The sequence below is a fragment of the Aquarana catesbeiana genome, linkage group LG02 (assembly GCF_042186555.1).
Source record: "Aquarana catesbeiana isolate 2022-GZ linkage group LG02, ASM4218655v1, whole genome shotgun sequence".
Taxonomy (NCBI): Eukaryota; Metazoa; Chordata; class Amphibia; order Anura; family Ranidae; genus Aquarana; species Aquarana catesbeiana.
Window position 1 is genome coordinate 289,525,858 of NC_133325.1, and position 13,737 is coordinate 289,539,594.

The following is a 13,737-nucleotide window of genomic DNA, read 5'->3' on the forward strand; positions in this document are numbered from 1 at the left end:
GAGGGGAAGGACAGTGGCAAGTGCGAGTAGAAAATGCCCGAGTGTCAGTGGGAGTAGACAACTTAGTAGGCTTTGTGGTCAGTGGAAGTAAATAAATTACACCCATGGTCAGTGGGAGGAGAAATAGTGCCCCATTATTGGTTTTAGTGGGACGAATAGTGTGCCATTATTAGTATCAGTGGGAGAAAAAGTGCCTCATCATTGGTGTCAGTAGGAAGAATAGTGTCCAACTCTTGGTGTCAGTGGATGGAAAAGTGCCTAATGTTTGGTGTCACTGGGAGGTATAGTGCCTCATTATCAGTGGGAGTAACAGTGCTCAAGGGCCAGATAGAGGGACACAAAGGGCCACATGGGCTACTGTTTGGAGACCACTGCATTAGAAGATTCATAGCAATGAATACTGGTCTGAATTGTTCCCGACGGTAATGTTACTTAATGTTACTTTAAGTAGAAATTATACTGTGTATATGGTTTCTTTTATAATTATACAACAAGATGGAAAAGCTTTGTCTTGAATTGGTGTGTGGATAAATGGAAGAAAAACGATACAAAGGGCTTTCTAAAGTTGTGAACTACAGATGTTTCCCTAAGAGGTCTAAAGCTTTAGTATAATACATGCACATTCGTAAGCATGGTTAGCTGAGGGCACCACCTGCTGGGGAAAAATAGAACTGTCAAAACTACAGAATTGTTTTACTTCCCATTTTATAAGCCCAACTGTAAATGAAAACTTGTTTTATTATTATTATTATTATTATTATTATTATCATACAGGATTTATATAGTTTTAGACCTTTAACCATTGTAGATAATACAAGTGTAAGATTGTAATCAAGGAACATTTTAAAAATACATAAATACAAACTTATAATTATGCTATTTAAAGCATAAACTGCTTTTCATTATCAGTGAACCACCAATCACTATTTTGGTAATTTGTAACACCTTAGTAGGCCCGAACATACCACACAGCTAGATTACCAGGTACCTGTCAAAATGTTTTCTTTTGCCTCTTTTGTCCCAAAACCCAGGGTAAAATTACAAATGATCAATCAACTTCAAAGATCTCTTTATTCATTTCATGTACATATGGTTTATGGCTAGGTTCATACTACCCCAACCATTCACACCAATCCCTGTCTCTTGAAGGAGTCCACAATCTATTGTTCCCACCATAAACAGACACCTCATAAAAACAGTTTGGGAGGAAATCAATTAAATAGCCAGTAAGTTTTTGGATTTACAAAGTCATATACAGAATTAAGAACACCCCATTGAAATTACAATTTTTTTTTCAACACATTTGAACTGGCAAACATTTGGATCTTTATTCAAACAGTGCTACAGGTAAAGGTGAAATACTTAAACAAATGTCAAAATTGACATAACAAACAAAAAACTCCAGCGCAATTATCCAAAACTCCCTTCTAGTGCTTTACCTTTTTGCACTGCTGCTGACACTTTATGTGTTCCCACATATGCCAATAAGTATTTCAATAGATAAACAGTGCCATGCAATCTCTTTTAAAGCTATCAATTGTGTTATACCATAAAACCAATAAACCATATAAACCGAAAATAGATAAGAAAGTAAATATATAACATATATGACGTGAGTCCCTATATTGATGTGATCAGTCCACCAAATGTTTGTGTCAGTGTAATTATTTCCTCTATATCCCCAATATTGAATTTAATAAATTACACAATTGTTGCAAATTCTTCTGGTGCAATTTTGTTCTAATGTACACCATACACTGTATAATTCCTGTCACTAACATTGAATTGCCCTTGCCTCCTGTATATGACCTAAATGTATTTTAGGTCCAATGCACCTTCCTCTTTAAACCGGGATCAGAATAGCCATGACTGGTTTCCCTCTTAGCAGCCTCCAGTTATCTCAATCCATATCCACCTTCACCACTCCACAGGAAAATGATCACCTTGTTAACCGCCAATTCAGTCCTAAGTGATGCTCTGATCATTTTGGTGCTGGCGGCCATTTTGTTGGAGCCAGGAGACAGAAAACTGCTGCAGAGCCAAACATTCCCGTTTTTACATGGACAAAAGGCAAAATCCTGATTCGGGACGGCCTCCGATCAGGACGAGGATCCCAAAATCTGGACTGTTGGCAACTATGGGAGAGAGATATCTTGAGAGGTGGAAGTTCCCCCGATCAAAGCACTGCTGATCTAATTGATCTTCCTTCCTGATAGGTCTAAACCACACTTTACTACATGTGTTTGTGACAAATCAAAAAAACACACACATGTGGTGTCATCATGTCGAGATAGAAAGGGAATTCGGAAAAAAAATTATGAATATCTATGTGTCTGAACTAGGATTTAAAAAGATCACCAATTTATGTGAAAGGATAATAATCTACAGTGTACATTTTAAAATTCTACTAATTTGTCAAGGTCTGGCCAAACCAGCAAATGCAGCTCAAGAGCGGATCATTTAATGTTTAAACAGTCTCCATGAAACCCAATATTTCATTGCAGCATCTGCGGACAACTCTTACAACAGTCAGTGTCGAAATGCATGCATCTACAATCAGGAAAAGATTGCACTAATTTAACTTGCTGTCCAAAAAGAACATTAGAGCAAGACTACAGTTTTCCATTAAATATACAGGCAAAGATCAAGTCTTCAGTAACAAAGCACTGTGGACTGATGAATCAAAGATTTTTGGGCCACAGTAATAGTAGACATGTTTGGTGCAAAACCAAAGACAGCATTTCAAAAGAAAAACCTCATACTAACTCTGAAGCATGGTGGCGAAAAAGTTATGGCTTGTAGTTGCTTTTCTGCGTTGGGGCCTGGGCAGCATGCATTAATTGAGTCAACTGTGAATTCTGCATCGTTTCAAAGTGTGCTTGATGAAAACTTGAAACCATCTATCCAATAGTTAAAAACAAACTAGAAAAAAAAATTTCAACGCATTCATGATCCAAAGCACAATAGAATACCCACCAATGAATGTTTCAGAAAGAACAAAATGAAAGGTTGTTGACTAGCCCAGTTAAAGGCCTGAATTTATTACCAACTGAAATGTTGTGGAGGGTTTGGCAAACCATATGTCACATAGTTCAGTTTTAGTTTAGTTTCATTTTAGTTATTTTAATAGTGCAGCAATCATTTATACAAGTGAAAATGCATTACCATAAATCATCAACATAGCATTGTACAGTATATCTTTCAGGTAGCATCCTACTATGCTTTCCTATTGGCTTCCAGCACTTTTGCTTTGCGGCCCTATCATTTGACCTGTCTTCTGCACCCAAAGTGTTCTCCAGTGTATAGGTCCCAGTGCTAGCTTGGCTTTGTTTCAAGACCTTCCTATTGTGGGGTATCTGTGTGACTTCCTGTTGAAAGAATAGTCAACACAGTTTGTGACCAACAAGATGATGTAGATTATGAGTCTTGAGAAGGCTCCTGCTGAAAACTGAATCTTAAGAAATCAGGTGCTGGATCAAACTCATCAATTGGAGTATCTTGGGCATTTATTTATACTGAGCGGGTTTACCTAGCAGCATTGCTGTGTTCAAAAGTCTGACTCTGCCCAAGCTTCCTAGAAGGGGCCTCTGGTTTCTCAGGGCTATTTATCCTGTTGCAATTGGCTCTTGCACATCACTCAGCCAGGTAGGGAACCTCTCATATGAGAAAAGTTCCATATATCGTTCACAGCTCACAAGTCTTACAGCGGACATTGCCATGTTTCTGCCTTAGGAGAGTTTTTCGTTTTTCTCATACCTCAGTAGACATTGCTGTGGGACATCCCAATAGTTAGAAATTCAAGATCACTACTGTGTCCTTCAAGGATTTTTGTACCCACTGTAAAAGAATATTCTCCTTGTTAATTGAAGATCACCCACCCCTCAGGTTGTTATGTCTCTGACTGTTTTTTCTGATGTACTGCTTTGCAACTATCTCTAACTGTCTCTAGCAGTTAGGGGGGTTTGGGCACTGTCAGGGGCCACCCTTAGGTTATGTTTTTGTTTCTATGCCTAGTGTTTCTGTGCCTAGTGTTCCAAGATCTCCACTTTGTCTTTCGATGAGCAAAAAGTGTCCTTGGTGTGGGATATTTTTTAAAACACATTTTTGATAACCCTGCAGATGCAAGGTATTCTTTTGGGACTGATTGGTGTGCACTTTACATATCTGATAGCTACTATTCACAATGCCTTAGTAGACTAGAAATGACCATGGATACTGAGCTCTTGTGTATTGTTGCAATAGATGATAGATCTGTGCATCTTTGTGCCCAATGGAGCAATCAAAGTATACACTCACACTATTTACTAAGTGCATGTATAGGCAAGTGCAGTCTATTTTCTCCCCTGTAGGTGGTGCTTGACCTCAGTGGCATTACAGTGGGAGGAGAAGTCATGCGGAATATGGTTCCTCTATGGTTTCCTGGGTCATATGAAGCTGTCACTCCATGTGACTCTGGCATCTATCTTGGGTCAGATAGAGCTTATTTAAGTCCCTGACTCTCAGGCTCAGGGCATATTTCACGTGTGGGTAGTGTAGGGTCAGGTCACCCATCTGACAGGGACAGTGATTAGTGGCAGGGAGAGACACCCCATCCTTCCTGGGGAGTTCCCCATCTGGGCATGGACCAGCCAGGCTGCATTCCACTCCTCAAGACACTGTCGGCACATCTAAGACCTGCTCTGCTACACATCACTGCTGCATTCTGTGAGTGATCCTGGTCAGATGCCTTCCCACTGGGCTTCTTGTGAATTGCAGAACTTTAACTTAAATACAAGTTCTGTTTTCTGCAACTGGACTCTGAGGGGTTGAATAACTAAAGGCAAATAGACTCTGCACTTTGCAAACTGCAGTTGCACTCTGTAAGAGCAGTTGCTCCAGAGCTTATTAAATGAGCAGAAGCTCTGCTGACTTTCATCATCCAATTACGTGCAAGCAAAAAGCTTTTTTTTTTTTTTTTTTTTTCCTTGCACGTTATTGGGCGTTCTTTGCAAAGTGAAGCAAAGTGAAGCTTTACCTCATTTACTAAGCTCTGGAGCAACTGCCCTTGCAGAGCGCAACTGCACCTTGCAAGTGCGCGGTCTATTTGCCTTTAGTAAATCAACCCCTGAGTGTTTACTGCCTCCTCACCACGCTACAGCTCACCACACATGCAGTGTTAGTAGTAATGCACACAAATATAATAGTGTACAAATGATAAATTCTCTATGAAATGTTACCAGCAAATGTTGTAGTGTATAAATGTATGCCCGCTGGGTGGTGGTATACTTAAATTTAAAAAATTAAATTCAAAATTAAAATAGAATTTTCTCTGTTTTTTGGGGCTGCCATTTGTTAGTTATTTTAAATGTGTATTTCATAAAGAAAAGAAAAAACTCATGAAGTATGTACTGTCACTAAAGTCCCGAGTCCCCAGGCCTTTGTTTATGTCAGAAATTATGTGACTGCAAAAGCAGCTCTAAACAGGTTGATGCCACTTAGAAGGAGGTCAAATGCAGATCTAATGCAGGCTAACTGCGGGTCAAATGTACCTGTCAATCATATGTCAATTTTCTCAAATGCAAATAAAATGCTCCTGGAAAACAAGCTGCATTTGCCTATCAACACAAACACAAAGGGTGACTGTAAAAATCCAATGAACCAAAAAATGGCTACAGCGTGTGCTTTGCAAGGCTATCACAGTGTACATATGCAAGCTTTGGCTACAGCAAGCACACATACACCTTATCATACCTCTGCTGGTGAATTAATGTTATAATGATAATATACTAATAAGAAAAATAAGATTTATTGAGATTAGTTTCCTGTTGATTCTTTTTTCTTAAACTTGGGAAATAGGACTTTGAAACAGCATACTTTAATATTAAAATTCAAATATTTGATATTTGAATTTGTGAGCATATGGGGTGTAAAATAAAAAACTGTGTTATTCTTATGGAATAAGTTATGGCATTGCTATAAATCGCATATGCACTATCCCTATAATAATAGCACACACTAGAATATGTGAGCACATGAAACACGAAGGAAAGAAAAACTCCCCTATGCCCCTATGGAATGAGCTACTGTGGCCCTGTGATGAATCTGAAATGATACATGTACCACTCTAATATATGGTACTTGCCAGAAGGACAAACAAGAATAAACACCAGAAAGGCTAATGACAAAAAAAACATTTATGTCAAAAGTTGGGAATGTTGTTCAATCATTTTCAAGGATTTCCTATATAGTCTTGAAGGGCCAACACTACAAAGTACATGTATATGAAGCTCTAGAGAACATCATAAAAAGTTAGATGAACAACTTGGAGCTTATTTCATTTTAGATAATTCATTTTAGATCATAGATAGTTACAGAAGCTAATCCATGAACTAAGAGCAAAGGGGAATAGCCTTATTAAATGTTTTTCATTTGTTCCCTATTTTTGAAACTTTTATATAAAATTAGTTTATTTGGAGATGAGTGGACTCGTTATATCAAGGTACAATGAGATATACAATGTTGAATGCATTCCCATAAGAGAGTCAATCCACTGAGGTATTAGTAGTAATTAATAAATATAATTTTAGTGATTCAAAAAGTAGGATTTTCTTAAGCATTTTATTGTTATTTTTTTTCCTTTACTACTTTCTTCCCCAATTACACAGATATGGAGGGGTATATTAAAAAAAAAAAAAAAGTAAGATTTTGCATTATTTCATTGATCAATTTCTGATATGTTATAACATTACTACCTTCATTATTTTGTTTCTGATTTTCTACTACTTAAAAACTAAAATAAGAATTATAAATATAGTACATTGCAGATAAAACACCAGTGCAAACATACAACATTGGTGCAATGGGAGAACGTTATAGAAACATGTAGAAACAAATTAATCTATTCAGAAGATGGCCTTTAATCATGACGTGTAGCAGAGATTATAACTAACTTCTCAGAGTTCACTATGTCTTTTTAATAAAATCGACAACAACTCTAAACCTGAACAATAAGATGCTAACCAAATTACTATAGGTCTGTCTAGGTGTCAGACAAGAATAAAAGCCAAGTAAACTTGTGAAGTAACATTTCAAATTTTGTTTACTAGCATCTTGTAGGGTACAAATTTCTGCAAAATTATGTTTTCACTTGCAAGTGCACTAATTCAAATTTTAACTTTTTTTTTAGGGACAACCTGGGCAACTTGGTGGACAAGGTCCCCAAGGGCCACCAGGAATCATAGGAATAGCAGGCTTACAAGGACGTAAAGGAGACAAAGGTGAAAGAGGTCATCCAGGTATTTCTGGACCGACAGGAGATAAGGTACATATGCAGATTTATTTCTTTAGTATAAAAGCATGTTTTCATTGAAGGTTACATCCTTAACCTTAGGTCGATGTTAATGAATATACTCTTTTTTTCACAGGGCCAAAACGGTGTCACAGGTTTTCCAGGAGCCAATGGTGTACCTGTAAGTATGGCAGTGCTACACACCTGACAAAAATGCATACAAGCTAAAGAATGTTTTCCTTTAAAGCTGGTTGCCATGTAAGTTATAATGCATCCTACAAATGGTACAGGGCGTATACAGTCTCAGCAAATTGTGCCTATATGTACCACAATTGCCAACATTTGGGATCCAAATCTAAAACTACCCCACCCCCGGTCTGACTTTACCTAACTCAATTTCCAGGTAAAACTGCTCCTGATTAGATACGGCTCCCAGGGAGTAGCCTGTCAAAGTATGTGACCTTTTTGTCAAAAAAAATATGGTTTCCTTATCTGATAAAATATATATTCCTGTGTTTCTGTATTAGGAGGATAAACATATAGGGCTCATTCATACTTGGATGCACTGCCATGCATTTTGCTACTTTTTCCATTGCAGAGAAAGTGTATAAGCAACACTCTGTTTAAGGACACTTACCAATGCCATGGGACTGATTAAGTAAAGGCGAATGAACTGTTCATCTTACATGTGAAGTTGCACTCTGCAAGGGTATTTTCCCAAAACGTAATGAATGTGGTGAAACTTCACGTTGCAAAGAATACCCAGTCACATTCACGACAAAAAAACAGCATTTTTGCTTGCACCTGATTGGATGATGGAAGTCAGCAGTTCTTCAATTAATTTACTAAGCTCTGGGGAGAGTGCAACTTTGCTTTCAAAGTGAACAGTCTCTTTGCTTGTAGTAAATCAGCCCCATTTTGTTCAGCAGAGCAAAGAATTGGAATAAAAGTCCTGTAGTCTATATTTTTGGTATGCTAACCTGCCAGTGCAAGCGCTTTCTGCTTTCACATGAATATTAGAGCCATCAGCCAATCCTCCCTAGCTGTAACCTAACCGATGGCAACAACAATTAAAGCTCACCTGACAATAGTTAAATGGTCACTTACTCCTGAGGCCTGGTCCCCTAATTCCCCACTCTGGGACAACCCTATGCTCCCTCACCTAACCACTATTACTAATCCAATTGTTTGCCAGAGAGTGGGCATTCAAACCCTTAATCATATCTTTCAGACAGGCAACCTCCATACCTTTGACTCATTGAAAGAGGAATATGACTTCTCCAACTGGCATTTCTTTAGATATCTTAGGCATGCCATTAGGGCCCAATTCCCCCAAACATCTACTCTTCAACAGTATCCCTTACAATCTATGTTGAGAGCATCTGATCTGACCAAGCCCCTCTCCTTGGTCTATGCTCACCTTATACCAGGGCCATACAACTAATTTAAATTAAATTAAAGTCATGATCTCTGCTAAGGACAAATTTGTTCTCTTGAAATTAGTTGTACAATTACAATACATAGGATATATTACACACCTCAGAGGCTACATTGCATCAACCCAGCCCTCTCCCCCCTTTGCAAAAAATGTCAGGGTGCCACTTGCAGATTCTTTCACATGGTATGGAGTTGCTCCTAGGTTTTTTGATTGCTGGAATCAAATCGCGATCAGACTGTCCAGCTATGCTGTTGGTAGGCTACCCTTAACACCAGATCCTCTTATACTATTGCTGGGCATTTATGACAAACTACCCATTCAAAAACATACTAAATGACTGCTTTTTTATGCATCTTACTATGCTAGAAGAGAAATTCTTCTTAAATGGAAACTCTTCTGACAGTCATTCTATAATGACTGGTGGCTGTCTGTCAGATATGCACTTCCTATATACCACTATACATATATGAGCAGAGGCTGCCCGACTTGTCAGCATGGATAGATTCCATTTAAACACTCCCTTGTCTCTCCTCCTCCATTATCCCTTATATTTACCCCTCTCCCCTCCCCTACCTTACTCCTTCCCCACTTTCCCTCCCTGTTTATTTCTCAGGGATTTAAAATGTCTTGATTGTTGATGATGTTTCTACCTTTAATACGGGTATACAAAATGTCATTAACTATGGTTTCTGTGAGGTCTGTACAGATACTGAACTTTTTTACATACTATTTTTGTATGTTGACTGTAATTTGTGGTACAACTTTTGTCTCTGTCTTTTTGTTACATTGTAATTCGAAAACTTTTAATAAAGTTTTTTACTGTTAAAAAATGTTTGAGACATTTTAATAGCTATAAAGTCTAACACATTTTATAATACTATTCTAAGGGCCACGTTGGGCAAGGTGGTTCAAGAGGAAAGCCAGGGCATGATGGCTGCAATGGTACAAAAGGTGATGCTGGTGAGGCAGGCTTCCAAGGCCCAAGAGGACCTTTGGGGCCTTTGGTAAGTACTGTATATTTTCTGTATGGAGGAAATATTTTCAGACATATAAAGGATGTAACATGTTATGTGCCTTGTTTATGTAAAATACATACTGTATGTTCAGGTTTGTGTACTGGTGCACCTATTTTTTTTTATATTGTTAGGTTACCTTTGAACATTAGATGATTATTGCCCCTTAGCAGTGCTTTTTTTCAGAGGATTTGGGCAACAATTAGGCTGTGTGAGGCTAATTCCATACTGCGGCAGGCTCTTTATGGAACATCTAATGGGCCTTTCACTGAGTTGTACGTTTTTTTGGTCAGTGGCCCATTGTTCCATGAGATAACCTCAGCAAAATGGGATTCTTTAGATGATATAAATATGCACATTGGTATGTTATGAGTATGTGTGTTTATTTGTGAGCTGGGGAAAAGAAAGGTCAAACTTTTGGAAGTTGGATAATTTGCTGATGTGTTACTGCTAGCTGTTGTCTCTTGCCAGACTTTGTGCCCCACCTAAGTGTACATTTTCCCTAGTGTTAATTTAATATAACCTTTATGCACATTTTTATCTTCATTGAGTTAATATCACTTGGTAATTTTGTCTGTACTGTTTGTTTAAAGTATTATTGGTAAAAATGCCCATTAATTACAATCATTCAAGTAATTAAACCTGAGCACTAATCTACCAATAAAGGATAAAGTATACAGTTTTGGCAGGTTCGATAATGTGGGGAGATATTTAGTAACATTGTCACTTTTATTCATTACCTCTTTTTTCTGGCTTTTTAAATAACCGTTGTGCCTAATGATAAATGTTCACAAATTTGGTGTTGCTACAAAGCGACTGAAGACTATAGAATAGACTTCCCCCTTCCAAAAAAAATAGAATTAGCAAAATTTCAATGTCATTCATTGTACACAGAAGCTGCTTAAACATGTTGTACAAACAAAATTGAAAGATGATATCTGCCTTTTTAAGCTTGTTTCACTGACTACCTTACAATATAACATTTGAAGGTAGAATTACATATTTCATCAACAGACTGTGTTGATCCTGGCCTAGTCAGATCTTCAATAATATTAGGCTGCATTGCATGATAATGTTATTATACTATAATTTACAGCTGCTGCTGCACTCATTTTAATAATTGGTCACAAAGTGCATTTGCCGCAAAGAAACCTGAAAATAACAGAAAACGTGTTGTGATGAAGCTTAAGAATTTTCTTTTTATTTCACAGGGTAACCCAGGTATCAAAGGTCATAAAGGAGAACCCTTCTATATATCAGAAGACATGAAAAAAAGAATAAGAGTAAGTCACATTTTTTTTCGACAACATCCAGTCTAGTCTACTTCCATGTTTAGTGTTCACAAGTTCTAACTTGTTAGTTGTTTTATGTTTATGAAAAGCAGTTGGTGATTGGTACTATCAATAATTAAACATCAGAGACCCAATTTAGTATGGTACTGACAGGCTCATGCACTTCAATACGGGCTCCACATGGTCTACAGTTGGGGGTTAAACGGGCTGCATATAATCTGCCCAAAGCAAGAACTCCATACCAGGGTGCTTTGAGAGGAGTTTCCTTTCTTTTAGAAGCCCTCTGTCAAAGCATTCTCAGTGATAAAGGGTGTCAGCAATCCAACATTGAGGTTGTCAACACTGTCAGCCCTCCAAAACTTAGGCTGCTTATCCACATGTAAAATGGATGAATAAAAAAAATGTATTCTCTAAATGCCAAAATTCTAAATTTGCAAGTTCAGTAGTATGGACATTTTATAACAGCTCACTAATTACTTATTAATACTTATACATATTAAAAGAACCCTCTCATGAAAGAAACACAGGGGAGACCATCAGAGACGTTTCCTTATACCCAGATGTCATGCTGACCATCTTGAACTACATTGAGCCACAGACCAGAAACACGCATACAGATAAATGCTACATTAGACCATATATGCTGCACTTAAATTGATTTCCTATTGTCCAAGAGTAACATGGGTGGTTGGCACCCAACTAGATTGACTTGTCAGATCGGGCCATTACTGTGTACGGCCAAATCTGCTACAAATTTAAATCCTGGCACAAATTTCACAGAGTCTAATTTGCCTGTGCGTGGTGCTGCTCAAGTAAAGATTGCAGTGAGCTGTCAATCATCTATTAGGGCAAGCAAACTTAAGTATCTTAATGCTAGGAAGCTTTCAACCCCATGTTGAATGTTTATATAAAAATTAACCTCAGAAATTCAAATTTAAAAAACACGCTTTTGTTGATTTTTGTTTTTTTCTTTCCAGAAGCACTAGTTTACTGTATCGTTACAACAATGAACAATGAAAATAACAATTAAAGTCCAACTCTTGGCTTGCATTAATGTATAGAAAGCTGTGCCAACTAATATCAACTTATCAACACAACGCTACAGTATTAACAACTATTATCAACTTCTAACTATCTTAGACCTCATTTATCCTATGTTTTTTTTGCTTTTTTACAAAAAAAAAAAAAATATTTCAAAAAGTATTAAAAGTAGGAGTAGGAGCGGTTTTCATCCAGGGAGTTTAATGAGTGGACTCACTGAATTTTGAAGACATTGTAAAATCAAATTTGCACAAATCAATTTTAGCAGTTACAATCTATACATACATTATATCCACACAATAAAATGTATCTTTAGTGTACTGAACTATGTACATGTATTTATAAGCTTTATAAACTTGTCTGACTTTTTTTTATCTTAGGGTGAACCTGGTGAACCTGGATTAGCAGGATACCCAGTGAGTATTTGTATATCTTTTACCACTAAATTCAAAGAGCATACATGACTTCTGTCAATAAATTACTTGTTCTTTCCACTTCTTTCTGCTTTCAACACATCTTCTGTCCTAGACTGTAAATAGTGGGGATTTCACATTCTTGCTCGTTTTACTTCCTCTCATAAAAAAAAGTGTATTTCACTGGGAAGGCATCCCTATTTTATGGGTATTGTTTAGTGTATTGTTGCAGTAGGGTTCTGAGTTCAGTTCTCACCAGGGAAGCAAGTTTCTATCTTCCCTCGTGTTCTATTTTTCCACAAAAACTTTGTAGATTAAACAGTTTTTTAAACAAAAATGACCATAGATTGTCTGAACGAGTGTAAGACTGTTAGGTCTGTGCAGGAACTGATGAGAATAGCCTGTGCAATTTATAAAGTGATGGGGAATCTTCAATTCCTGTATAAAAGTATTAAATCGCACCAGAATTTCTGCTCTTACAAAAACATGTACAACTAAAGAGGTATAAATATCCTTCCTTCCCTCATTCCTTCTTTACTGGATGTTTCTGTAGAGATCTAAAAAAGCTAGTTTCCTCCCATCTCCATGCATTCCATTTTTTTTGGTACTTTGATAATAATGTGTTAAGCTGACCACAGATGAAGCAATTTTCTTTCAACCAAGAAAATGACTTGATTCCCTGCCGTGCAGCTATTGTGTTCTCCTCGCATGGCAAATCCAATGGGCTAGTATTACCCAAGTTGATCTAGTATTACCCAAGTTGGGCTAGTATTACCCAAGTTGATCAGTCAATTTTGGTACAATCAGCCTGCCCATACATGGTTCAAAGCTTGGCCGGTTCCTGTTGAACTTGCAGAGATTCGAACCGTCTATGGTCAGCTTTTCTTTGTTGAGTCTATGTACAAATTTTCTCTTTGTACACACTTGCTATTACTTAGCTTAAGCAGACCATAGATGGTTCAAATCTCAGCCAGTTTAGCAGGGACCATCCAAGATTCAAACCACATATGGGCAGGCTGATTGTTCAATCAACTTGGGTACAACCAGCCTGTTGGATATTTCATGCGATTATTGTCAGGGGCTATAGCTGCTAGCAATAATCAGTAATAATCTCCCGCCTCTCAGTCTCAAGCACTGAAGACATTATTAGATTGTAGATTGAATTTGCTATACCCAGAGTATATGTACAGTCTGTGCAGATGGCTCCCCTAGTAGAAATGAACATGTTGATGTCTATCAAGTCATACTGCAATATTTGTTTATTTCTACTATT

The 13,737-nt window shown here is 37.5% G+C and overlaps 1 protein-coding gene across 1 annotated transcript in view; it reads left to right on the forward strand.

Annotated features, from left to right (window-relative positions):
- COL4A2 (collagen type IV alpha 2 chain) overlaps positions 1-13,737 on the forward strand; it is a 312,542-nt gene that overhangs the window by 158,251 nt on the left and 140,554 nt on the right. Inside the window, exons 5-9 of the mRNA XM_073614494.1 lie at positions 7,166-7,300; positions 7,404-7,448; positions 9,593-9,709; positions 10,930-11,001; positions 12,432-12,467. Of these exons, the coding sequence (XP_073470595.1) occupies positions 7,166-7,300; positions 7,404-7,448; positions 9,593-9,709; positions 10,930-11,001; positions 12,432-12,467 (405 nt within the window). The remainder of the gene's footprint in view (positions 1-7,165; positions 7,301-7,403; positions 7,449-9,592; positions 9,710-10,929; positions 11,002-12,431; positions 12,468-13,737) is intronic.